The sequence below is a fragment of the Triticum urartu genome, chromosome 2, assembly GCF_003073215.2.
Source record: "Triticum urartu cultivar G1812 chromosome 2, Tu2.1, whole genome shotgun sequence".
NCBI lineage: Eukaryota > Viridiplantae > Streptophyta > Magnoliopsida > Poales > Poaceae > Triticum > Triticum urartu.
In genome coordinates, this window is record NC_053023.1 from 589,614,914 (window position 1) to 589,642,023 (window position 27,110).

The 27,110-nt window shown below is 46.7% G+C and overlaps 3 protein-coding genes across 4 annotated transcripts; 1 reads left to right on the forward strand and 2 right to left on the reverse strand.

Moving 5' to 3' along the window:
* Nucleotides 1-686: 686 nt before the first annotated feature.
* Nucleotides 687-1,670, forward strand: LOC125537401. The gene is made up of 2 exons (XM_048700708.1): nt 687-1,482; nt 1,576-1,670. The coding sequence occupies exons 1-2, from the start codon at nt 687-689 to the stop codon at nt 1,584-1,586; spliced, it is 807 nt and encodes a 268-aa protein (XP_048556665.1). The 3' UTR covers nt 1,587-1,670.
* Nucleotides 1,671-7,217: 5,547 nt separating this feature from the next.
* LOC125533708 (benzyl alcohol O-benzoyltransferase-like) lies at nt 7,218-9,071 on the reverse strand. The gene is made up of 2 exons (XM_048697075.1): nt 8,501-9,071; nt 7,218-8,397 (listed from the first exon to the last, which is right to left on the reverse strand). The coding sequence occupies exons 1-2, from the start codon at nt 8,942-8,944 to the stop codon at nt 7,495-7,497; spliced, it is 1,347 nt and encodes a 448-aa protein (XP_048553032.1). The 5' UTR covers nt 8,945-9,071; the 3' UTR covers nt 7,218-7,494.
* A 6,708-nt stretch (nt 9,072-15,779) lies between these two features.
* On the reverse strand, nt 15,780-26,734 carry LOC125538969 (CLIP-associated protein-like). Of its 2 annotated transcripts, none has more exons than XM_048702301.1 (21): nt 26,263-26,734; nt 25,465-25,620; nt 25,296-25,358; nt 24,815-24,883; nt 24,436-24,601; nt 22,720-22,881; nt 22,052-22,149; nt 21,789-21,863; nt 21,642-21,710; nt 21,475-21,560; nt 21,287-21,404; nt 20,347-20,445; nt 19,889-20,246; nt 17,942-19,692; nt 17,742-17,840; nt 17,278-17,382; nt 17,114-17,188; nt 16,947-17,015; nt 16,781-16,849; nt 16,450-16,551; nt 15,780-16,267 (listed from the first exon to the last, which is right to left on the reverse strand). In XM_048702301.1, the coding sequence occupies exons 1-21, from the start codon at nt 26,596-26,598 to the stop codon at nt 16,106-16,108; spliced, it is 4,287 nt and encodes a 1,428-aa protein (XP_048558258.1). In that variant the 5' UTR covers nt 26,599-26,734; the 3' UTR covers nt 15,780-16,105. The 2 variants fall into 2 exon arrangements, with proteins under 2 accessions (XP_048558258.1, XP_048558257.1); XM_048702300.1 differs by having other exon boundaries at nt 17,942-19,737; nt 26,263-26,733.
* Nucleotides 26,735-27,110: the final 376 nt, after the last annotated feature.

The window sequence follows — 27,110 nt, forward strand, 5'->3', positions numbered from 1 at the left end:
TACATGATTTTGTTGAATGTTCAACGTAAATATGTTTGACATGGTGAGAAACTTGAATATAGTCTAAAACATAAGCCAATGAGTTTTGCTTCGGTACACCGGCCCCTTCTTGAATATTTACACGAATCTTAAAGTTACTTAAATTTTACCGGAGCAAAACTAACTCTATTGTATATATACATGCTTGACGTAAAACTCTATTTGGCAAGGTATTATGATGGAAATTAGTGGGTTCATTTATGTGGCAGAGCCATAGACGTAGAGGCAGACTGTACTGTACGTTGTGCAGAGATGTGGAATTATGAATAAGGATGGGTGACCAGATAAGAAGAGTAAAAGGCCACTGTACAAAATGCAGATCGAGATCAAAGGCATCAACAAGTGTGTACAGGGGCGATTTCACCGTCCGGGCATCATGGGCACGTGCCCGGGCACGATCGCTGCAGATTTTTCGAGTAGCCGGAGTCACAATCGATGAATAATAGGTGTGATATAAAGCAAAAATATGACAGCTTAGTGAATTGGGCTAGTTTGGGTGTTGTTTTGCCTTTTGGGCTTACTCACGCCAAACCAGAACGTCTAAGGGCCATCCATTATTTCTTTACATGGGCCACGTTTAGGTAGACTTAGCGTATGTTTAGCGTTTCTTCCTGTGCTTGCGTTCAGTCCACGGCGTCGCCGTCTCGATGCTCATTTGGTTCTGTATTGGTTCATGTCACTGTTGTTTCCTGCAATTTGATTCATGGTCAAACTTTTCAGTCTGCCGGGCGGTGGCCTGCTCCCTCTCGAAGACTCCTGCCGCTCGCCGCCCGCCGCCCGCCGCTTATCCCGTCTGCTGCCGCTCGTCGCCTGCCGCCCGCCGCTTATCCCATCTCCTGCTGCTCTACCGCCGCCCCAGCGCCTCTATAAGATGGCCCCCGGTCTCGCTTATCCACAAGCGGCCGCGGAGGAGCGGCTCCGCCGAGCCGCCACCAGGGGGCGTACCGGCGAGGGGCTGCGTCCACCTTGCCGTCGAGTGCCTCCTCCCCTCCGGCCGCCCCGATTCCCTCTTCATCCTCCAGCTCCAGCCCAACCCCGACACCCAGGACGTCAAGCGGGCCTTCCGTCGCCTAGCCAACCTCCTGGCCCCTCGGCGCGATCCCCATCCCCGGCTGACACCGCCCTTCGCGTCGTCGAAGAGGCCTTCGCCCACCTCTTGGAGAGCACCTCCACCAGCGCCGGTTTCGCTCCTGCTGCTCCTGGCGGCGTTTCCGTCCCAGAGATGTGCTCTGGACGGTCTGCCCCCACTGCTGCCATGTGCATGGGTACGAGCGCATGCTGGTGGGGCGTTTGCTTGGGTGCTCGAACCCCTGATTCATGTGCATGTTCGTGGCTACCTAGCCCGCGCGGCTGCCCTCTCCCTGCTCGCCGGTCGCCGCCGCTCGGGTTGTTCGCGCAGGCTAAGCCACGGGTTGTGTATGAAATATTCACAACAAAGCAACGGTAAGCTTGCTCTATCCTTGAATAAATCTTTGCATACTTTATTTGGCTTGCCATCATATGTTTATCCTTATGTATCCTATTGAAATTGAATAGATCAAACATAGATCCAGTTACAGCAAAGATGCGAAAATTGAGTAGTCAATATAGCAGGTGCAGCGTGAACTCCTGTTTTCCCGTAGTAACTTCAGGTGGGTTTGGTGCATTCACCAATCAAATTAGTTCATTTTTATCTCTAATGTTGTTTTATGCATCTTTCGGTTGTTGCAGAAAAAAGTCTCTCTACCTGGGTTAAGAAATTCAGAACTTTACAGTGAGCAGGTGTGTAAAATTATATCTCGAATCAAATAAAGTTTTCTGTGCACATTGTCATGCCACCATACTTGAACTGTTATATTATTTTTCCAAGCAGAATGTGGACCTTATAAGGTCTATACATGCAAGATTCAGGAATTGGAAACGGAAGTAACACGGCAGAAGTTCTCCACTGGGCTCAAGGGGATGAATTGGTTAACTACAGAGAGCTTCAACATGGTGGCAACCTGGGTGAGCTACCTTTTGTTGATCCTTGCTGCTTGCTGATATTGTGGTCTCTCTAGCCTGATTTTAGTGCGCTAGCGACAATTAGCACTGCTAAACTTGAAACCAAAATGAAGCTATGAGTTACCCCATAAGTTGTGTAGAAAACGATGATTCATCTTCAAATCATGTCATGTTTATTCTTATTGTTCCAAGGAACATCCTGCTGTTGTTTTTACCTCCTGAATTGTCAAGTATTAATATGTACAAATATAAAAATTCACTGAATTAAGAACTTCCATATCGTTTTCTATTTTACCAGTTTGGAATCCATTGATCACCGATTGTGTGTATGTTCTGATCCAAGAAGCAAATTTTTCTGTTCAATCCTTCTGTTGAGGCTTCCAGGAAAACAGGTTAATCTATCTTTTGTTCACATGCCTTGCTACCTAATTTTACATGAGCTTTCTTCACGGATGTACATATTTTTCTTTACCCTGTAATGTTGACGGGCTCATTTTTCTGGTAGTGAAGAAATGAGAGGAAGTGGAAGGATAGAAGGTACGCTTCTGCAGAATCCAAGTAAGACTCTGTTCCTTACCTATGCTTGAACAAAGAGCAGCACACAACATGTATGTTAGTGTTTCAATTTCAAATGAGGGAATTTTATATCATTAATAGTGGTAACTAATGATAAGTAACTTTTAGTTCTACTAAAATTATTTTTCTTTTTTGAATTTCCTCAAAATGGAATAGTAATGATTTTAAGCTAAATAATGAGTTCTCTTTGTGTGTCGCTGGGTAATAGAAGGAATAAGAAGCAAGTTTTATATATTATATGGAATACTACTTTTAAATAGCTATTGAGTTATGCCGTGTAGTTTCTTCTTCGTGTGTATGTTGTTCTTATGCTATTTAAGACGGTGACTATTTAATTTACTGTCATACGGTTAATTCCTTCGAAATTCTTGGTCACCTGCTTAGATAGAGACAAATAGTGTATTCTTTATTTTTTTTGTGCTGAGATCTTCATTTTTATGCAGAACCAAACATGTAGGTAGCCTAAAAGTACATTTAAAACGCAAATTGCCCTAAGATATCCCAGTGTGTGGTTTAACCTGAACATATCTTAACTTGCAAATAAGCATGATTTTCTTACAGCTTGCTTCTCTGATGTCCCCCTTATTTGCCTTCTTAATCAGTATACTTGGAGTCCACATCCAAGATAAAAGCATCTTGCTCTGTTCACTCAGGTTCTCAGGAGTATCTCACAAATGAGTCATCATAGGTGAGAGATGTCTCATCCAGCCGGACGATATTATTGACCATTTAATAGCAGCTGACCAACAGTTTTGGTAATTAGAGAAGAAGACAATTCCACAGAAGCAAAGCCAGTTCATTGGTAGGGAGCTAAATTAGCAGGCATGCTACCTGTACTAAATACATGTTGTGCTTCCTGTCCCTTCTGTCCTTCTATATATTGAACTCATTGGCATATGATGTAACCTGTTAATATTCTTAATGAAATCACCCGTAATGGGCATTTTTCTTAAAGAAAAGATTACAGTATACCATGACTAAGGCTTCATACAGGATTGTGTCTCCCTTGGTGTTATTTGCAACAGCTGAGTAGCTCCGGAGAGTGTCAGCGTATGTGCCCAAACTCAGTAGAACAAGCACTAACGATAGCAGAACTTGAAAAATCCAGGAGATGGCTGCTCTCACCATATAGTTCAAAGGTTCACTATCCAATGATGCTATTTATGTTCAGGGTACTTATTGTATAACTGGTTATAACAGATATGTTGTTTTATGATGACATATCTTTAGGAAAGAACATTCAAATAGAGAAATTTTGCTGTGTTAGATTTTTATTATTACCAAGTATACGAGTTTGCTCTATCTGGTTGTCTCAAAGTATTACAGTTATACGTGAATATGATAATCAATTGCATGTTTGTGAAGAACAGAGGCCTGTAAGTGTGGCGGTATGGCCTCTTTCTAGAGACATACTTGACTGCTTATTAAGTGTGGCGGGTTGTTTTTTGACAGATATATTTTCTCACTTCCTTACAACAACTTAGTCTCCAGTTATTGTGGTGCGCAAGTGTTGTTTCGTTCCATCTTCGGTTTGATTATTGTTTTTTTTTGTCGAGAAAAGTCCCCATCTATTCATCAACTGTCAAGGCAGTACAATTCTTATTTTTATTTTTTAAACAGGATTCCTAGATCAAATTTTCTGGGCTGGGACAAGAAAAGGAACATGCTCCAGTCTCCAGAATCTAATAGATTCAATAAGGACTGTAAGCTGATCACATACTGTTTTGAAGGATACTACATCAATTGTTTTTGTACTTCAAAGTAACTAATATCGAATATGTTCTGTAGGATTGCATGGTTTGGGAGAAACTTGGTGCGTTCAGTTCAATATAAGGAAAAGCATGAGAAGGTTGCCTTCACGTATCGACGAGGCGCGGCGTGCCGCCACGCGGGTACATGCTAGTTTTAGATTATAGCATGCCCAGGCTTTGGCAATTCCCTAGCTTCGCCACTGAGTGTGTAAGTAATCCAACAATGGAGTAGGCAGTCGTATGTGCTCATATGTTCAACGCCTGGTTTCTCTTTTCCGCACACCTACCTCGGCATCTTTCGTTAGCAGTTGGCGGCTGCGTTTTTTCCTTTTTCTTTGGCACCTGGACCGTTAATCATTCTGCTTTAAAGATTTTGCAGCAAACCAAAGAACACGATGAAATGCGGAACAAAACAAAATAAAATACACCGTTGGCCATAATTTCGTTTCTCCTCCCTCGGCCGGTCGGCCCTCGCTAGCTCCGTCGCTGGTGGTGCGATTCCGGCCAGTCAGCACAAACGCTGAAATCACTAGAGACACTGCATTTTGACGAGCGTGGTCGGACCGGCGAAACCGGCAATGCTAGACACACGGATCTTTACTTGAGGATTTTACGGACTAACTAAAATGGACCAATAGAATTGGAGATTAGGGGAGGCAGGGGCCCACCCCAACTGAAAATCCAGGGGGGGGAGGGGGGGGGGGGGGGGGGGGGGGGGGGGAGATATTAGTTAGTTGAAGGATCCTGTAAAACCCTGTAACAAGTCCGTGTGTCTAGGATTATTGCCGGCGAAACTGTTCCTGCTCCGAAACAAGGAAGGGTCGTGGTCGTGCTCCCATCCCCCGTGGAAACCCTGGCGATGTTGATTTGAATCCAAAGTGACGCCAGCGCGACTAGGAATTAAGGGCATCCCCAGCCGTTAGCCCCTCAGGGGACTCGGTAAATTGCCGTCTGGGATGAACCGGCTCTAAAAATCGGTTTGGGGTGATCGGGTTCCCAGTCGCCATCTCCAGAGTCGTCCCAATCATTCTTTTTTTAAATATTTTTTAAAATAAATTCGGCTAAAATTAGGCAAACATTACAAAGATTCGGCAAATAGGACACAAATTTCGGCGTTCAATATTTTTTGCATAGAAAACTTAAAATTTACTAAATAAAAAACTCGCTGAGCGCGGCGTAGTCCGCCGTCGTCCTTCTCCTTCTTCACGCTGTTGAACCCCTGCCTGTGGTCGCCCTGGCGGACAGGTTTGGCCGGTGGCGGCGTGTCGTCATCGCTGTCTTCAAGCACGATGACGCCGACAGCGATGACGCCCCCTTCCTCACGCCCACGGCGGCGCGCTGCGATCTTTGCCAAGGCGCGGCGCTGGCGCTCCATCTCTAGCCGCACCCAATCTTCCCGCGCCCACCTCATGGTCGCCTCGTCGTTGAGCTCCGGCTCCGTCTTACTCCGGGAGGGCCCATTGCTCCTCCGTCAGAGATGCCCGCGCACGCTCGATCTCGGCGTGGAAATAGTCGGGGCGCGTGACGTCGGGCGGCGGGGGGACGGGGACGCCCCAGCGCTGAGCCTCCACCGTCCTGGCACGGGCATGTCGGGAGGCACCAGGTAATTGGCTTTGTGCAAGAGATGGGCTTCCCACTCATGCAGAGAGCGGCGGGCCGAAGCCATTCGCCGCCGCCCCATTGCCGGGGAACCTTTCGCCCATCGTCTGCGGCGGCTGTGAACGGGGAGGGAGAGGAAAGAGGGCTCGTCGATGGTGGTTGTGCACGAGGAGAGAGGGGCTGCGGGCGGGTGTGTCCACCTGTGAGGGAGGCGCTGCTTTATATAGCGGCCGGGGGGGTGGTGTGGTGTGGTGTGTATGCGTGGAGGGGAGAGGGCGCGTCGCCGCACAACGCCGCTCGTGAGGAATTAATGAAAAGCTAACTGACGGCAACCTTAGTATTGATTCCCTGTGGAAAACTGAGACGATGTGAGGACAATGAGGCACGGGTTGCTGACTCAGCGGGCACGCCGTTTCCCGAGCACTCCCCGGCGCGCCGGGTTTAGTCTGGATTCAACGACGCTAGTTTCGGCCTTAGCTCATGAAAACTGGGCTCCTGAAACGGAACTGAGCCGTTTTTTGGACGCCTATACCAAAAAAGAGGCCTGGGAGGCCTGTTGGAGACGCGGTTGGAGATGGTCTAAGCAGGTAAGGTAAGGTAAGGTAGGTGTGAGTGTGACCGTGACCAGTGTCGGCACACCCAGCACGACCGACATGAGATCCTCGTCGTCGCTTGATGGAGCCGCGCATACAAACTCGTCAGCGCGATCACCGTCGTCCAGTGGAAGGCGAGAGCGTGTGTGCGTGCGGTGGGTTTCAACGGCTGAGCACGGCGAGGCAGACACGTCATCAGTGCATGCATCTGGTAGTGACGAGCTGCTGGTCCAATATTTGGACACGACCGAGGTGGTGGAGGAGTTGGCCGAGACTTGTCTGTCCGGACAATGAAACAAAGTGGACCTCGTGCTTCCAGTACAGGGACATACATACCTGATTTTTGACAGAGGTTCGAGCTTTGCTTACAGCGCTTGCTCCTGATTAGACAGACCTGCCTGTCAACGAAATTGAGCGTTTGCTGCTTTCTTCGCCACCAGAAGAATTGATCGAGGGCAGTAGCAGTGAGGCGTGGATGCACGATTTTTCAGAGCTAGAAGATACCCCACGCGTTGTTACGGGTGACAGAATGTTGATATATAAGTGGTGAAGAACATGAAGATCTAATTCCTATATATGTAATACGATGTGCCATAAAAAAGGACATATTAGATATTAATAATAGCTGAAAGTAGATATATAAAAATTTACCGTGGGACGGAATTCCTACAGTTTCCGGTGGAAAAGAAAAAAGAGTACCCCCTATATAATAACATGGAAGTACTATTCTCCTTTTGAAAAATATTATACATTTGTTCCTTAGAAAATTGAGAACATATTGTATATTCATATTGCCTGAAGGTAGTGTTCCTGCTCTTAGATGCTCTAAGTGACAATAGTATCCCCTAAAACCAACTACACTTTTTAGAAAGTCAAAGCATGTTACATATGCTTATTTGGATTCAAAATTATGTTTGAGATGTCCCGCAAGGAAAAGTGATTATGTTAGGAGCCTACATCCTGGACAGTACGGCCGACTCCACGCGACTAGAAGCCCCCGAGAGCCCCGCGCGCACATTGGCCGCGAACCTCTCCATGGCGCGCGGCGGCAGGCACATCGGCACGGTGATCCCTCCGCCCGCCGCGGGGATGTGGAACGTGGCCAGCGTCGTCGTGGCCGGCCCGCCGTAGACCGGAAGGCCCCACCCGAGGTCCACCTCGTGCAGGTTCGACTTGGTGAGATCCGTCACGAGATACGTCCGCGCCGTCGTGAACCGCGGCCGCCCGCGCAGCACCAGCGCGTCGGCCACCGACTGCGCGTACTCGTCGGCCCCGACCCGCGCCTTCGCGGCCACGATCAGCTCCACGGCGCGACCCAGCGGTCCCGAGCAGAGCTCGCCGGCCGTCGTCCGCGCCACGCCGAAGGTGAGCGCGTTCCCGTAGAACCCCTCGGGCAGCGGGCGGCCGCGCATCCCGCGGGCGTTCACCACGAACATGAACCGCACCTCGTCGCCGGGCGCGTACCCGAGCGCCGCCGTCCGGCAGCGCCAAGCGAACGCCGACAGGAGCAGGAACCGGGAGCACCGCGACCTCATCAGCGGCGGTAGCTGGTCCCTCAGCGAGGACAGCTCCTCGGGGCCGAAGAGGAACGCCCGGTGCACGAGCTCGGCGCCCGGACGGAGCCTGTCGTTGGCCGCGTCGGCCGCAAGCTCGTACTCTGGGTGCTCGTAGTTGGGGCACGGGGGGTCGCGCGCGTCGAGCAGCTCCCTCGCCCACACCGGCCGCACGCTTGGCGCCTCCATGCCGCCCGCCAGCTCGCCGACGGCCTGCAGGAACTGCGTGACGCCCGGCGCGTCCACCAGATTATGGCACACCTGGATGCCGAACACGAATCCTCCGCACCTCAACCTCGTCACCTTCATGCCATCATGCATGATGCATGTCAGTCTCGCGTACACGTAGTACAAATTAAGGATGCACCATCAATTCTTCAACCCTAGCCATGAGTCCATGACTTACTTGAACGTAGAGCAGTGGACGATCGACAACGACGGCGGAGTTGCTCTCCGGCAAGCACAGGAGCTGGCCGGCGCAAGGGACCGGCGGGCACAGCGTGTCGCCGAACTCGTCCAACGCGACGTCCGCATCGGCCTCGACGAAACACACCCCCTCGCCGGTGCAGTCCACCGCGAGCTTCCTGCCGGGCAGCTCGCGGAGCCGCCCCGCGATGGGGTAGTAGTGCACGAGCGCCGCGGCCAGGCCGTGACGTATGATCCTGGCCGGGTCAGCGCGCGGCCGCGAGGGGCGGCCCCGGTAGAAGTATATGACGGAGCGGTAGAACCGGAGGCTCTCCTGGTCGTCCAGGTCCGAGAGCCGCTTGAGCTCGCGCGGCGTCAGCCCGGCCGGCGCGACCAGCTCCGGCTCACCGCGGCGCGCCACGAATGCCAGGGACGTGGCGGCCATAGTAGCTAGTAGCGCTAGTCTAGACTACCGGTTTAAGCCTGCCGCTTAGTTAGCCTTGGCCGTTGGAAAATGGCGGACGCTGGATCGTAGTCGATCGTCTAGTGTGTGCATCTATGAACGTACGAACATCCAGATATATAGGAGTGGTGGGTCGAGTTTACGGCTTCGCGATGTGAAGAATTCATCGTGGTTTGGTCGCCGGTGGCGAAGCAAGAAAATGGGAGTACGACATGAGAATTGTTCAGCGCATGAGTCGCCGTGCGTGGTCCGATCGCTTAGAGCAACTCAAATAGGGCGATCCATTCATCCGCCGTCGTCTGTTTGAATCGGCGCGAATAAAAAAGGTGGCCCAATGCGTCGATCCAAACCTAAATCGAGTATGTTTTCTGTCCGCGCTGACACATTTGCTGCTCAAATTTGCATCTCAAAATGCGTCGGCGCGGACGCGTAACGCACGCCTTCTCGTTGTTCGCCGTGTCTCCACTTGACGGTCGTCCAACTGCCCACAGCCTATCTGGCCAGCTTAATCTATGACCTCAGGCACACACGTCAACATAGGCCGACCGTGTGGTGGGACCGTCCTCGCCCGTTTTCAGGCAGCCCCCATCCCCATCTAGCCACACTCTGCTCCCCTGTCGTCGGCAAACCCTAACCATCCCAATGAAACCAGATGGGGCTCTTCTCCGGCGCCGGCAGTAGCAAGGCCAAGGGCAAGTCCCCCGCCATTCCTTTTCCCGCAGAGTTTCTCCCGCCTCCGTCGGCACCAGCTCGCCGGCCGAGGCAGCCCGTCAACGTGCCAGTGCACCGGGCGGAGTGGCACTGGCAGCACCGCGTGCCTCTCCTGTACCCCGACGCTACCCTGCCGCACGTCTGGTTGGGGGCGACGCCGGCGCAGGAGGCGGCGTACCTCGAACAGTGGCGCCAGCAACGGCTGGCCGAGGAGCACCGTCACGGCGAGTACCTCGAGATGCTCGAGCACGATGCCGAGGACGAGCGGCGCGAAGCCGAGGAGGAGGCGCGCCAGGCCGCGACGGCTCAGGCGGCCGCACAGCCCCCCACGGCGGCACAGCCCGCGCCCAACATGAACGCCCTTTGGAACACGGCGTTCCCCTGGGCCGGCCCCGCGCCGACGCTCATCGACCTCACGGACCCCGAGGACAACGACGACGACGTCTAGGGCAGCGCGCCGCCTCATAGTTTAGGCTGTTTTTAATTTTCTTTAATGCAAATGTGGATACATGGACTCTCGCTGGCCTTCGTAGTCGGCTTTAATGTTTAATTAATGTTGTTTTTATTTTAAATATGCATGTATTTTTTCTTGCACCGTCAAAATGGGTCGGGCCAGCGTTGCGCGCATGCGCCGACCAAACACGAAAGCGGACATTTGTATTCGCCTGGCCGATCCAAACGAATAAAAAACAAACAAAATCGTCATCCGTGGAGTTCCTTTTAGCGCGGAATGCATACTTTTGTCGGTCGAGGATGCGTGAGCATAATTTGCTCGGTGCGCCTTTCACGTGCTTTGACATATCCTGGCCCGTATGTAGAGCTCATGGCTAGTCAGTGTAAGACAAGTGTTTATGCGAACGTTGATTTGAGCTCTAACTTTTCACACGTACTAGGTAGGTAGCTGCTCTGAGAAAGCAGGTAGGTGAGCTATTTGGCAGGGTTTTCACGTATGTGGTTGTTGGTTTCACGCATGAAATGCCTAAGATATTTAACGACTGTTGAAGTGCTGCTTGAGTGCTGATTAGACGTGACTTGTCTATGCATAGATGTCATGATTAAAGCTGACTTAGCTAATTCTACATGATTTTGTTGAATTTTGAACGTAAATTTTTTTGACATGGTGAGGAACTTGAATAGTCCGAAACATAGGCCAATATATTAGTTCCCCATTGATTTCCCTTTTGGGGGGAAATTCAACATTTGCCCTTTCTAGCCCATTTCCCAAATAATTTGTTTTCACACAAATTGAAACTACATCGTTGCATAATTAAACAACGGTACCACACCAACATCAAACATAGCATCATTAAATAGTCCATTATCTAATACATTACCATTCCACTACATCAACATTAAATAAGGTAAATCATCACTACATACTAGATAAATAGCTCTACTCCTCGGCGGAGGAGATGTCGATCACCCCCTCGGCGAAGGGGCCAGAAGCATGGTCATTGACGGCGGGCCATATCCACCGAGGTAAACCCACTGGCCTACTCGTCCTTGGCTTCACGTTCGAGGTCCTCAAACATATCTGCATGCTCGGCGTTGAGACACATGATCTTGTGGCGCTCACACTCAATTGTGTGCTCACCAACGACGCGAGGATCGCATGGTTCTCAGTGATGATCTTAAGGTTCACGACGAACATGACATCGACATCGATGCGTTCGGCTGCTTGGTGCTCCGCCTCCTCATACGTCGAGAGAAGGCGGATGTTGTCACCCCAGCGGCGTCGTCAACCACCTCAAACCTGGTGATGGGGTCAACCGCCATCCCCTCCTCATCCAAGTAAGACACATGGGCGGGGTCAACCACCACCCCCTCCTCATCCAAGGACGACACATGCCACGACTAGCTCTCCCTGACTATGTCCACCCGCTAGCCTCCTCCACCCCCCCCCCTCTGTCACCATCTGCAGTGACCTCTGGGCAAAGCCTCATGTGATGAAGGCGGTGGCGAGCATTCGCCATGTTGGCCGCTTCCTTGCTCTATGCTTCGTAGGCTGATTGCTAGGCAGCATGTGTCGCGTGCTCGGTGGGAAAACTGGGTTCACGGGTGTTCGGTGTCTCGCTAGTGGTTGCCACGCGACACAACGAATCTGCCCTTAGGGTCTCTAGTGGATCCAGGCCTTGGGCTGCCCAGCAACCCTAGGCACCCCCGGGTGGGCCCTCTGCATCTCGGTGCTACTGGCACTTGGTAACTCTGGCCATTTGCTATGGTGGTGATGTTGTGGGGGTGGTAATGTTCATGTTGACATGGTCACCTTCCAAATTATGGGTTCCATCGTCTCCAAATATAAAAACAACATGTTGTGAGTCATGTAGTTTTCATGGATGGCATGTACAAACGTGTATGTCAAATAAATGCCTCTCCCTAATATAGTGATGGATTTGTAGAGGCGCGATAATAATTCTGGTTTGCTCCTGTGATGGGTAACTTAGCGCTCCATGTAGGACGCGTCATTTTTGCCTTCAACCCCACAAAGTATTTTCAAAGTATTTCAAGAATACCACAGTATCTTGAAAACCTATGGTTTCAAATACTTTGACGTGTTTGGCTCTAGTTAAAGTGGCAGTATTATAAACCACAGTATGCACAAAACTGTGGTGTTTTTGCTATATTAAAAAAAAGACCAGAACCTCTTTTCAAAAAACTGAGAAACACAGCAAAAGATCTCTCAAGCGGCGAGTAAATACAACACTATATACTTTGATTGCCAAACACGGCACTATCTTTCTTAGTAACACTTTAAAAAATGATGGTTTCATATACTACGGTCTTCGCTGTCATCGGCATAGAAAACTGTAGTATTCGAATACTTAGGTTCTTCAAAAACTTCGCTTCCAAACGGCGTAAAAAACTGTAGTGACATTTTGCAGCAATGCATGAGCATGGTCTAAGATATTTATTTATTTATTTATTTATTCGTCCACCATAGCAAATGACCGTTCCTTCCTCCGTCGCTGGTGGTGCGATTTGGGTCAGTCAGCGCAAACGCTCAAACCATTCCTGGAGTTCTTTTGACGGGCGTGCTCGCGCCGGCGAATTGCCATAGTGCGTTCGGACATGGAGCTTCTTTGCTTTCTTCTTCCGTTGTTTCTTTCGTTTGGCATGGCATGACCATTTCCATCCTGGCGCACCGTTTCCGAAGGGAGGAAGGGTCGTGGCCGTGCTCCCACCCCCCGTGGAAACTCCTGCGATGTTGATTTGGTTCCAAAGTGGCGCCAGCGCGACTAAGAATTAAGCAGGTACAGTAGGTGTGACCGTCACCGGTGCCGGCACACCCAGCACGACCGAGATGAGATCCTCGTCGCGTGATGGAGCCCTGCCGCGGATGCAAACTCGTCAGCTCGATCGCCGTCGTCCATTGGAAGGCAAGAGCGTGTGGTGCGGTGTGCTGGGTTTCAACGGCAGACCACGGCGAGGCAGACACATCAATGCATGCATCTGGTAGTGCCAGCCAAGGTCTTTCTCTGCTTGGCGTGTGAGTCATTATTCACCGGACGATGACGAACCTCCCCGCCGATCTTTCTTCAACCTGATTGTTACGATCAGGTGCTCGTCCAATATTTGGGCACAGCCTAGGGGACGGAGGAGTTGGCCAAGCCTTGTCGGTCTGGTCAATGAAACAAAGTGGAGCTCGTGCTTGCTTCCAGGGACATACATACCTGATTTTTGACAGAGGTTCGAGCTTTGCTAGCCACGCTTGCTCCTGATTAGACAGGTCTGCTTGTCAACGAAATTGAGTGTTTGCTGCTTTCTTCGCGGTCAGAAGAATTGACAGAGGGCAGTTACAATGAGGTGTGGATGCACCATTTTCTAGAATGTGTGCTGTAGCAGTTGGTTAATGTTGACTGCACCTTTCAACACCTTGAAAAGGGAGTAAGGTCATCCCCAAGGAGGACCGTAAACCTCCCGTTTGGACCGTCAAAACCATCCAACACGGTTCTGTATCGGTCCGTGCAGCGGTCAGGACGCGATTTCTCCTGTAAAATGGTGACAAAAGTGAGGAAAGTTTGCGGGAGATCGGACACGCGAAACGTATGAATCCGACACCCCAGGCCCACCCAAAACCCTTCCCTGACCCCACCACTCAGGCCACCACGCCACACCCCTGCCGATATTCTGCGTCTCCGTCACCTCTGGCGCTCCAGCAGGGCTCCCCTCCGCTTATTCTCTATCTTCGTTCAACCCCTGCCCTCCGACCGCACCGCCAGGTACCAACCTCTACCATGCCCGACAACTGTTCGATGAATCGCCGGAGCTGAACACATTTGTCCCTTCTTCTTTTTAGCAATGGATTCCGATTTGGAGTACATATACGAGCAATATGTTGAGTCGTCTGGCAGCTTCGTTGGACGAGGAGTACTCCGATGAGACGGCGATGATGCAGGCGATCCTTGAAGACACGCGTGCGGAGGAGCATGTTCTCAATTTCAAGGGCTCGAACAAGGGTCATCGAATGCTCAACCGCAACAGGGCGCGCGGGCATTTGATACTGATGGTCGACTACTTATTTTCGCCGACGTTTCGGATGCGCAAGACTGTCTTCAATCGTTTGTACCATGGCGTCCGGTCCTACCATGACTATTTCATCCTGACGAGGGACACCATGAAAACGATTGGCTTCTCTGGTTACCAGAAGTGCACAGCCGCACTCTGGATGCTTGCATATGGCATGGCCGCTGATTCGTGGGACGAGTACCTACGGATGTCAAAGAGCACATGCGGAGATGCCATGGTCAGGTTTGCAACTGCCGTGATCGAGGTGTTCGGACCTCAGTACCTGAGAAAACCAACTGTGGCAGACACGTAGAGGCTCCTGGCAATTCAGAAGCAAGAGGGTGGCCAGGTTTGTTTGGATCTTTTGACTGCATGCATTGGAAATGGAAGAGCTGCCTGAAAGCTTTACAAGAGCAATACAGGGTCATGTTAAGAAGTCCACCATCATTCTTGAAGCAGTTGCATCACAGGATCTTTGGATTTGACACGCTTTCTTTGGCATGCCCGAGTCTCACAATGACATCAATGTGCTGCAACGATCGTCGTTGTTTGCGAGGCTGACTGAAGGAAAAGCTCTTCCTTGTCACTATACTGTCAATGGACATGAGTACAATATAGGCTACTATCTAGTTGACTGTATCTATCCTCCATAGGCTACCTTTGTCAGCACCATCTAAAACCCAGTTGGACAAAAAAAGGCTCACTTTGCCCAAAGACAAGAAGCGGCTAGAAAGGATGTTGAGAGGGCATTTGGAGCTCCGCATGCCCGTTTTGCAGTTGTTCGTGGACCTGCTAAACAATGGGATCCAAAAATCTTGTGGGAGGTGATGACATGTTGTGTGATCATGCACAACATGGTCGTCGAGGATGAGGGTGACGATGTTGCCGCAGCTCTGGAATTTGAAAACATGGGTGATCCTATTCAACTTCTAGATCAGAATCCGGCCACATTTAAGGAGTTTATTCAAATGCGTCAACAAATTCGGCATCGACCAACTCACAAGTAGCTGAAGAAAGGTCTGATTGAGCATCAATTGGCAATGAAAAGGGACACCAATATTGGGATGTAATATTTGATTTTAAAAAAAAATTGAACTAGTGTTGCATGTGGCTATTTGAACATCTGTACACTTTGCATGTGGCTACTTTCATGCAGACTAGGAAAAAACCGGAAGGCCAAATGTATGCGGCTATAATTGGATGGTGTCCTCCCGCATTCGTGTTTGTGGACTGCTCCCCCCTCCGTGGACAAATGTGGGAGGATTTTTACAAGTTGCCATTAAAGATGCCCTAACATCATCTCTCTGAATCCCCGCAAAAAAAGTTGCCGCGGAACCGGGAACACAAACAGGGCTTGCCGTTATCAACGACAACAAAGTCTTTCAGTCTGAAACAAGTTGAAACCCATAAGATCTCAAAAACAAGCCATGGTTCTAGCACATGAATAGCTAACTTCCACACACCCCTCTTCATGGCTAATTCTTTGGTGATATTTCAGTCCTTCAGATCCCTCTTTACACATCTACAATCAAGAACCAGACCAGCCCTCTTAACGGATCTAAAATCAAGAACCAGAACAATACAAGTCCACAGCTGAGAATTCATGAACAATAACGTAATTCAAAGGGCCAGACAAAACTTGCACACACTTTCTCCAGTACGTTACATCTCCTTTCTTTGTACATTGTCACCTAGTTGTACAACCCAAGACAACACACGCTCGCTAACACTCTCCTCTCCACATGCTAACCAAAAAAAGAGAAGGAATACATAATCACACAAAGAACCAAAGCCAGGAAACTCCCCAATACAAGGGAATCGTTTGCTTATATACTATACACAAACCTACACAAACAAACGGGACCCCCCCAAAAATCCCACACCCTACCAAACAAATGTCCATATAAAACAGAAGAATGTTACATCTCATTGGTTAGCGCTGTCGATCGCCGTGCCGGACCTTGCCTGCGAAATCCGGTTGGCGTAGATGGTCACCAAGCGCAGCTGCGTGCTGCTCAGCCCTTCCAGGTACGGGACGAATGCTTTCCCGAGCATGATGTAGATATCCACCAAGCAGAATACAACACTCTAAAAAATGTGTAGGTAGTATCAGTTATGAATTCATGCACAAGAAAAATTCATTCCAAGCACATGCAATTCCCATGCCAGTCAGCAACTGCAGTCTGCATCTACTGGCAGTTTTATAACAATCATAAATAAAATAGAAAGGAATTCCGCCATGATAATATCTGCACTAGATTAGTACCCACCTTTCGAACATCTGGACTTTGGTTACTAAAAGCATCAAACAGTGCTGGCAAAAATGTAGGCAGTTGATCCATCAATTCCTCTTGGGAAAGGTGCGCGACAAGCTGCAGAGATTATCACAAGAAAGTTAACAGTCAAAACTGGTTGCTCAACATATTAGATATGTTTGGTTTATGTATGTTCCTAATAGGCCAGAACTACTCTACAACAAAACGAAGAATTTAAGTAGATTTTCACACATGATGCATATATAATGAGAAATGAAACGCACTACAGCTGCCTGCCTAGGGTAGCAAGGGTCTATGTTCTTTTAGAACACTGTATATGAGATACCTTTGTCAAACAGTTGATACACACAACGAGTATCTTTTCATCATCACTGACCAAAAGAGGTACTACAACCTGCAGCAGAACCAATGACCATGAAGAAGTAAAGTTAAATACACCAAGCAGAAACAAAAGTAACGGTGATACATAAAGAGAAATGATTTGTGCATACAGCAAGACATCTGAAAGGATCGTATTTTGCCAACAAAACATTTATGCATCGGTTCGCTTCATTTGAAATCTGCATGCCCAGAAAGAATATTAAGTTACTAAAACACCAAAGCTGAACAAAGAACAGATCTAATGGTGTTATAGTGAGGAAAATAAAGGCAGGTATACCTTTGCCACCACATCTTTCGTCACATGCAGAAGTTTTTCAAGAACAATCTCAATAGATTCTTCCATAGCGTCTTTCTGAGAGCAAAATAAGCATTATTACTATCAAGAAATGAAGCGGCAATTAATTAAACTAATCTTAATGTGCAAAGGCATGGATAGTGGACCTGATTGTTGAGCATCTCAGCAATTAAAGACAAAGCAATCTCCCTAGTAGATGGATCGGAGTCACCCAGCACGTCAAGTACGGTCGTTAATATTTGATTGAAATACTGTTGGAAAATTGAAAGGCTGGAATTAGAATGCAAATAGTTTGAAACCTCTCGGCTCTAGCTTAGTATATATTCCATTTTAACTTTACACCTCTGGTAACACAGCTAGTAATGAAATAATGATTTCACATATTTATGCAACGAAAAAAGGGAAATATACAAGAAAAGGTAACATAACATGCTGCTGTGGCATTTGTATATGCAAAACTACAAATGCCGCTGTGCATTAAAATAAGTTGAAATGCAACCCTGCTTTTCAAATACCCATTATTCTTTTGCTGAGAAATAGAAAAAATAAACTAAACTATTGTAAAATTAAGCACTTAAGGTACATTTTGTAAGGAAATCAGGTTGCAAACCTTTGACCAAACGGAGCTGTCATTACCAAGCGAAGCCTTAATCAAGTGTTGTAATGCTTCGTGCTTTTCCAAACTTGATATTTCTGTGTCAGTGCTTATCTACAAAGTGAGAAAAATAAATTAAAATGCTTCACAAAGATTTAGAAAAGAAAAAGACACAGCAGTACACACAATCAAGTAAAAGGATTTTTCATCAGTACCTGATGAAGAAGTTGTGGTATGCTCAAGCCGTTGTCAGCATGTATGCTGGTCTTTATAGAACTAAGGTTTACAACCATATCTGTCTCCTGAACATCTTTTCCTGTAGTTGAACCAACAGCATTATGCCCATCAGGGCTGTGCAGTTGGCTGAAATCCAAGCGCGGAGTGCTCATAGCGGTTTCACCATCTAAGGAGGCATCGGTTTTTTCAGGGTAGTTTGTCCAAGAACGATTATCTTCCACAGCTGAGCTAAAATTATTCTTTGATTCTCTACTTCTATTTAAAAATACTTCAGTTCCTGAGGCCGGCTCCAGGCTTTGATTAGTACCGGCACTCATATCCGAAGTTGTTCGGGCCATAGAGACATTATGTAATGTTGGTTCATGCACTGTAGTGGTCTTCTTTCCCACTTCGGCGTCAAGGGAACTAGAAGAATACCGCCCAAAAGGATAGCTCTTCTTCAATGTCTGTGCATAACCATCTTCGGAAGAAGTTCCAAAGTCTGCCTGGTCATAAGATTTAGGGCGTGGCCGTTCTTTCTTGCTCTGCAAGTAGTTCACCAGATCAACCTCAATACGAGGTGTTTTTTGCTTCAGGGCACGCCTCAATAGGTTTTGCTCTTCAACTGATAAACTTAAAATAAAATTTAACACTGCCGTTGAGTCAAACTGAGAATACACAGATATGATACCAGCAATAGATGCCTCCTTCAGTTTTGCATTCTTTTCATTCACTAACGGTGCCAATTTTGAAAGCCATAGCTTAAGGAAGCCACTGTTACTATAACCTTCAGAATCTACCGTGTACTTACTGAACGATCTGTTTGCAAATTCAATAACAGCCAGCTTTGCCTTTGGTGACCTCTGTTCATCTAGTGAGCGTACTAGGGCAGGTAGCAACATATCGATTGCATATAATCGACCAACAATCTCCAAAGTCAAAGAACATGGTTTTTTTACCAACTCTTTTGGATCAATAAGGCGGGAAAAGACATGTGGCAAAATTCTTTCGACATAACTCTCAAATGGCTTCTTGCAAGCAGGAATAATCTCTGCAAGCGTAGAAAAAGCGGCTTGTGCAACCTTATGATGAGGATCATCCAGATGGCGGAAAAATAGCTTCATGACCTTTTCAAAATTCTGAATAATTTCTTGAGTACCTCTCTGACCTTGTTGCACTATATTCCGAATAAAATCAAAAGCAGAGACTCTTGCTACCCAGTCAGAACTAGGATTGAGACCCTCAGAAAGTGCATCGTGTAGAGTAGCCAGAGTATCTGTATATCTAGATACATCATTGGAAGGTACTTGACTATCATCAAATCTGTCCCGGCTACTTGCAGAAGGCCTTGACATTACTTGCTTTCTTAGAAGAGGTCTCTGGAAATTCGGGACATTGTTGTTATGTGAATCTCTGTGAGCAGCACCATCCCTATAAGGCATATCAATGTAGTTTTTTTCTGTGTGCATTTGAGGAAACCGCCTGGTTGACCGCAGATCATTACTCTCATCCATTCCGTCTTGAAGCCTCTCTGAAGATCTTCTTACATAAGGCAGTGATAAGCCCGTCATGGACTCGGATGATAGATTACTCAAATATGGTGACCTCGATCGCTCTTTGGTGGCCAACTGTGTCGTCATTGTATCCAATGCGCGGGAACCTCCATTTCGTGTACTAGAACTTTTGATGCTAGGAATGGTTGAGTCCAAGAACGCTGAGTTCTGCAGAGATAGATGATTTGAAGCTGGTGCTGCAAGAGGAACAGGAGGATCACGAGATGATGGAGCATCAACCCCTGCACTAGGATTAAAAAATAATAAGAAACTAGAATTCTAACGATCAGTGGAGAAAGTAGAAACGATAATTTTGTCAGGTGATTTCTAAGGAATACACTATTAAAAGCATTCGAATTCTTCAAAGAAAGGTATATGCGGATTAAAGAATACCAAGGTCCAAGCTTGTTGAGCGTGCAACTGAGAAATTTTGCCTATCTGATATGCTAACACCTTTCAGCAAACTTTCAATAGCAGAAACCTTTTCTTTGCTTGAACTGAGCACACTTTCTAGGCTTCTATCAGAAACTCTGCTGGTTGTCTTTGACTGTGATAAACGAAGATTGTTTGATGGCAGAGATGAATCTGAAGAAATAGCTGCACTCTTGTCCATTGCAACAATAGCTGAAGTGCCATATCCAGGCATATGAGTGCCACTTGCATGAGATGAAGTGCGAGAAGGCTGCAGAACCTTCTCACGAAGTGAGGGAGAAGCATAACGTTTGTGCACACCATCCTCATCATTTATTGTCTGCAACAGTTGCCAATTGTACATTAGAATTTAGGCTGTGTTACAGCTACAAAAAAAGTAAGATCTGAAGAAACACAAAGAGAAAAGCAGCATGTCGTACCCTCTGTATGGCAGGATCAAATTGCATAAAAAGACGGCGAGAGCGCTCAGGCCATGTTTTCGTGAACATTCTGTAGCAAGTTCTTGCAGTTGAACGGACCTAGTTGCAGAAACAGCATGGAACACAAAAATAATCAGAATGAATGTGGACAGAGCCGCAATGGTCCCAGCATACCAGCAGGCAGCGGCACAGAGATCAGAGATGAGATAACTCAAGAACCTTCTAGTTTTAACAATTATGCCCATCAATAAGCAGGTATATCATCATATACTACCAATAGAATGCATGAACTCAGAATATGGACTTGTCATTTGCTACATTATTGTCTCCTGAACTTTTTTTGGGTGGCATGCAAGGGTAAGCAGAGAAAAAAGGCACCGGTTCCGTATGAAGTAGAATCCCTCATAATTTTATTGGTTCCTCAGAAACAGATTGCTTATTACTCTATACACATTATGAACAGAAAGCAACCTATATTCTTCATTATTATGCCAAACAAGCTACCGTATTTCCAAATGGATACATTGTTTCATGAGTATATCTGCAAACGGAACGCAAACCAGCACTACATAGATTCTGTCTGGGCAATATCATATTGATGCCTCTCCAGTCATGTAGACAGCCAGTTGGGGATAGGTTGAAATGTAAGGCTGAGTCAGGGTCCTAGTGGGTATCATTGCAGCATTGCTGCTTGAGTAACAAGTTTTGTTGTTTCGCTCTGGTGTGCTGCAAATAATTAACATTCCGCTTGGTTTGATTTCAACAGAATGGAACTATGACTGGACTCTTCAATTCTACAAAGTACAAACACTAGCATACGACACACAGAGAAGTTGTTGTGTGTCTGATAGTGCGACATATTGAATAATTTATTTAACTACCTGATTTGAAATGAAAATGAACACACTATATGCACCATAGGTCAGCGAACAGATCATACCTCACTCATAGCATCTGCTACACAGCACTTTATTAGATCTTCATATAAATCAGCTGATCGTTGTATTTCCGGGGCATCAGCCCAATATTCCAATATTAGAAGTGCGTATTCGCAGCACCTGGTACAGTAAAATGTAAGCTTGAGTAGCTTGAAGAAACATGTACACTGGACGGTGTCAACATGCATACCTAGCACGGAGAATTGCGCTTCGGTCATTCTTGGCTGTGTCAGCTACACGAGGAAGAATTCGTGCAACCTTGCAGTTTCGCAGGATCTGCAAGATGTCCCATATCAGCAAAGAGACTAAACAAATGGCATCCATGAAGTGCAAATTATTGAAATAAAATTTCCTCACAGTTTTTATGCAGGTGTCTGAAGATTCAGCGATGACAAGCACAGTTATAACAACAAGCTTAAAAAGCATCTGGAAATTTCACAAATATTTTAGATTTCTTAAAACAATATAGCAAAACAGAAGGAAAAAACTGTTTGCATCATTTACCGGAATAAATTGTTCAGCACATGGCTCAAAGTCACCAAGGAGTTCTTTGGACAGCACATTAAGTAAATGGCATGCCTGGGCATAAAAAACATGACAGGAAGTAAGTTTTCAATTTGAGCACATTCATCTGATCAAGTATTCAACTCGTTTGACAGCAAGAAAATAGAGGGAAAGACAAGCGTTGGAGATAATCAATTTGATACTTATCAAAATAGGTTTCTTGATAAAAGATGCTTATCAAAAGAAGAGAAATGGGTGGATACCTGTTTTACAATGGTAGACCGTCGATCAGCTAGCTGAGTAGACAATGGAGGAATCAGCTGCTTCAAGAGTGTCAGAAACGATGGGTAATCAATAGCTCCTGGAGAAACATAAATAGAACATTTTAAAGCTAAGCATAGAACATCAAATTATCGAGTAATTTATCAACATAAATGCTAAGAATGTTGACGGACTAATTCTCAAATAACCCCATATTATATTATTATGTGTAACTGGACTGTGATAATATTTTCCCTTTTGAGTCCAAATGATGAAGGCCTTGCAAAACAGTAAGGTATGTCATCAAAACTGCAGGTTGCACCATTGCTCTGTTCTTTGAGCCAATATTACTACACAATAGGATGTTTATAATAAAAGATGTTCATTTTTATAAAAGATGGACCTTCTGTTTATTTCACTTCACTGCATACTTCAAAAGCTCACTTATCGGCAAATAAAGGGGAAATGTTTCCGTCCTAGTCATCAGTCCTAGTAATGAGGGTCCCTTTCTGGTTAGACAAAATATTAATTGGCTGTGGGATCAAAGACGTACTGCAAAATCTATGCTACAGATGTTTTTTTTTCTTTGCTAATGGCTACAGAGGTAATTAACGCCGAGCATAATTGCATAAAGCTTTGTTAAGAAAAATAGGTATAGATGTGGACATACCTCCATAAACCAGTGCTTCAATCCTTTGCATGGCAGCAATACGAACTGACCAGTCCTTTTCTGGAACAAGAGTAGCTGCAATCTTCTCAAACTCCCGAAGTAATTCTTTCTCTGAGTGGACTCTTACTGGTTCCACTGGTTTTTCAGTTATATCAGTGTCACCTGTAAAACATCAAATTACTGTAGAGAAACATGTTGTCCATGTGGCAGGGGCAATAACCATAAAAACATTGACTTGTCAGAAAATGAAATTTTCTGTTAAGTCTAATAGATTACAGGCTGAAAAAGAAGTTTCAGGGAACATAGCTCAACTAAAGGCTTCTGGATTATACACTGAGCAAAAGTAAGAAGAAAATAAATAAAGAAACAAATATAGCAGTACTTCACCTGGATAAAAAAATGATGCATCTCAAAACATGAAATGGACTTCAAATGTTGTACTATTAAAGTATTAATGATTACTTTCAGATAATGAATTCAAAGACATTTTGTGCATATTATCACTGCATTTTGAAATTAAGAATATATCATATGTTTTCACAGTAATTATATGAACGAATTCTCGAACTTGCACGCCCTGGTCACTATGGTCCACAAATTCTGAAACCACAGATTCACCACCTAAATTTGTTAACAGGGTACACGGGTAGTTCTCAGATCTGGTTTTGCTAGCTCTGGCCACTTATGTGGCATGTTGACAGGGCACAATGTGTCATCCATGGTTTTCGAGTCGCGACTCATCGGAGTCGCTCTGAGTCGCTCTGGGGTAGCGACTCGGAAAAAGTCGAGCCTACGGTTGCGACTAGTCGCGACTCCCGACTCGAGTCGACACTAAGTTGAGTCGACATTTTTTGCGACTCATCGACTAGTCGACGACTAGTCGCGCGACTCAAAATCCATGGTGTCATCTAATCAGCAGGACCACTCTCAGCCGTGGTGCGCACGGATCTGGTCTGGGCACACACACCGAGTAAGATCTTTGTCAGCCCCAAGCCTCTAACGGTGACTTTGATCTCGTCATCTCATTCCCTGTGGTCAGTTCTTTCCCGACTATCACTGAACCTTGACTCTGGTCAGGGGTGGCCCAAGAACTCAGGGCACGGCTCCATGCCCATGTGGGATGAGTGGCAGCAAGGAGAGTGGTGAAGCCGACAGTGACGGGAAGAAAATGGGAGAAAAGGAACAGGAAGAAGATAGGGTGTCCGGCATGTGGGCACTCCTTACTGGATGACACCACGCAAGCACTTAAATCATGCAAGATCTCATTAGGATCTCTGGAGAGCCACTTTAACATACTTAGAGCAAGTGAATAGGTGGTTCCAATGTTTATTGACATATGTGGTGGGGACATGAATTGACTGGGTGCAATTCCCGTATACGTAACTCAAAAGCTGGACTTCAGTTTTAATTTTCTGACAAAATACAGACTATAGAGCTACAGCACACGATCAGCTACAGTGCTGATTGTTTTGGTTTTGAAAGTGAATCCTCTTCATGTGTAAGTCCATCCTATTATCATGAGCTGGTTAGGAGCATTCAGGCATTCGCAAATGTTCACCCATATAAACATGGAAAAAGGACATCTCTTGGTGCCTAAACAGTACCTAGACTGACAAATTGCAGTTATAGATCGTCTTGGCTTGCAACTATAGTTGAATGCAAACACATATATTTGAATGATCATGTGTGAACTTCTGACAAAAATATAGAGCTTACCTCCAAATAATGTGCTTTCCCTCGGTGTGCTTTTTGTCCGTGGGCTGCCTCTTTTTGGGTTAACACTAACGGATCTAGATGCTGCAACTTTATGCTGTGTTGCAGTACCATCAGATGCGGGAACCTTTGGTTCAATTCTATTCAATCTTGAATTTATTTCTTTTAGCTGCAGATATCGGACAATACATGAATTAGGATAATCCAGGTTTACTGCTTTGCGGACCTTTAAAAATGGACACGTAAAGTTCAATCATATAAAGTAGTACCAGATACTAGTCCAAAATACACAGATGTACTAAGAGTGAGACACTAGTATCAAGTGGATTTCTAGCAAGCAAAGGGCAACTGCCAAAAACAACTAGATAGCCAAATACACTACCATGTATGTAGGCAGATTATGGCGCTGCAACTCTTCGTGGAACTGAGATCCCATGTTCTTGTACATTTCCTGTGATCGAAAAAAGTGACAAGTGATATTAGGATTGCCGTATAATTTTTACATAGCCTGGATAGCGGGTACAGGCTGCAATTAGTTAGTATGGACAGTTGCTACTAATTACACCAATAGTTTGAAAGCATGGGATAAACTACTTTTAAAACACACAAAAACAGATAAAACTGAGGGCAAGGGAGTAGTGAAAAGCAACTAGAAGCAAAGGGCATTGGGACTACATTGATTGTTTGAGTATTTTTGTAGGAAAGGTTCAGCCTATCCAACTCGCAGAGTGGGACAGAACTATTGCAAAATTGAGTAAGACGAATGTTGGGCATCCGAAAGCGCGAAATGGGAAGGAATATAAGTGGACAAAAGATGAAAAGCATCATCTGAAGCAGGTAAAAATGGTATGAAACCAGCTAACCTCAATACAAGATATAGCAGCTTCTCTGACACTTTGGTTCGAATCATTCATCAACTGTAGGACCTGTGAAGCCAGATTAGTCTCAGCATATCTATCTATTGAGTAAACATAAAGTCTGAGATATGCACAAAAATGTACAGTAACAAATCGACTTGAATACTAGACTCACGGGTGAGAGTAAAACTCGTTGCATGAGAAGCTCCGTAGAAGCGAAAAGCCCAACTGCAGTTGCCACTGTAAGTACAAACTCTTCCCGAACCCTCCAACTCTTATGAGTCCATGCATAATTTCCGGCCCTTTCGAGAATGATTGTTGGTGAAGAAACCTGAGATATGGATGAAATCAGAAGGCTACCTAGTAATAAATCTAAAACATTGAGAACAAGGCGAGCATGTTTGGCTTCATTTGTTGATATTCATTGGGCAAGTCTACATGTAAAAGTAATGGTAACATAGTACTAGTAACAAACAGCATTGACAAAGGAGAAAAGATAACGCATATTTTGATATTTATGCTCTATAAAAATCAAAGCATTAAGAAAGAATTATGTAATTTACAACAACTAGGCATATTATAGATTTCATTTCAACACCTGAAAAGAGCAATCTTTACATGTGAACTAACAGCATATTTGAGGGTAAATGGTTCTTAAAACAGTCGAGCAAAAACCAAACTGCATATGAGAAGTTTGAATCTTCGTTTGATACCCACCCACATTTTACCGTTTGTACAAACCAAACTTGACCCAAAACTAAGAAAGCTAATCCCTTGATTATTGAAGTTTGAAACGGCATTGTAGCTCAATAGCACATCATCACACAAAACCTAAAACAAATTCATGCTGATAGATAATTGGACCAAATTTAAAACTCCAGCTAAGTTCCAAAGCAACCACATTCCCCCCTAATATAACAGATTAAAGAAACAACAAGTGGGATCATCACGACCGAAAGGGCGGACGACTCACCTCCATGAGCGTGACGAGGAGCTGGCGCGCGGCCTCGCGGACGGGCTGCTTGCCGTCGCCGAGGCGCTCGACGGCGGCGGGGACGAGCGCGTTGAGGTGGATCTTGAAGTGGTCCCCGGCGAGCACGGCGGCGGCGGAGAGCGCCTGCAGCCCCCCCTGCGCGACGCGGAAGTTGGCGTCCCGCGTCAGATCCACGCAGGTGTCCACCAGCGAGGTGACCTCGGCCGGGGAGAGGCCGCGGCGCGCCGCCGCGTCGAGCGCCTCGTGCAGGCGCTCCACCCCGGCCAGGCGCTCCTTGGTGTCCTTGGCGCGCGCCGCCTCCAGCGCCGCCTCCATTCCGGCGCGCGGGCCCCGGAGAGTCCGCCGTGTGGCAGTACGGTTGCGTGGAGGGGGGGCCGGCGGCGAGGCGAGGGGGGTGGTCGGATCTGGGGACGGAGGCGAGGGGGGGGGAGGGGAGTGTGAGAGCGTACACGGATGCTGAGAGGGTAGGGTGGTTGGGGCTTTAGGTGGGTTTGTGCAATGACACCCCTGGCTAGTTGCGACATTTCACGCTTATGCCCTCCATTTGGATACATAGAGGCTACAGTATGAAACGGGGGTCGTTTCTTTCTTGAAAAGCGTGCCATGAACTGGAGTCCGGGAAAGCGGAGCACGTTACCGAATTTTGGGTGGGGTGTGGGATTTGAACTAAAACAACGTCACTTGGAAAACAGGTGGAATTCCTGGGATCGAAAAGTGACTTTGAAAATCAGGGGCCAAAGACGACGACATAGCATAACGTCGCCGTCCATGCCAAAACGTCGTTCCGTACGTACAGTCAAGTCGTTGCCCCCCGTGATTAACTGAGA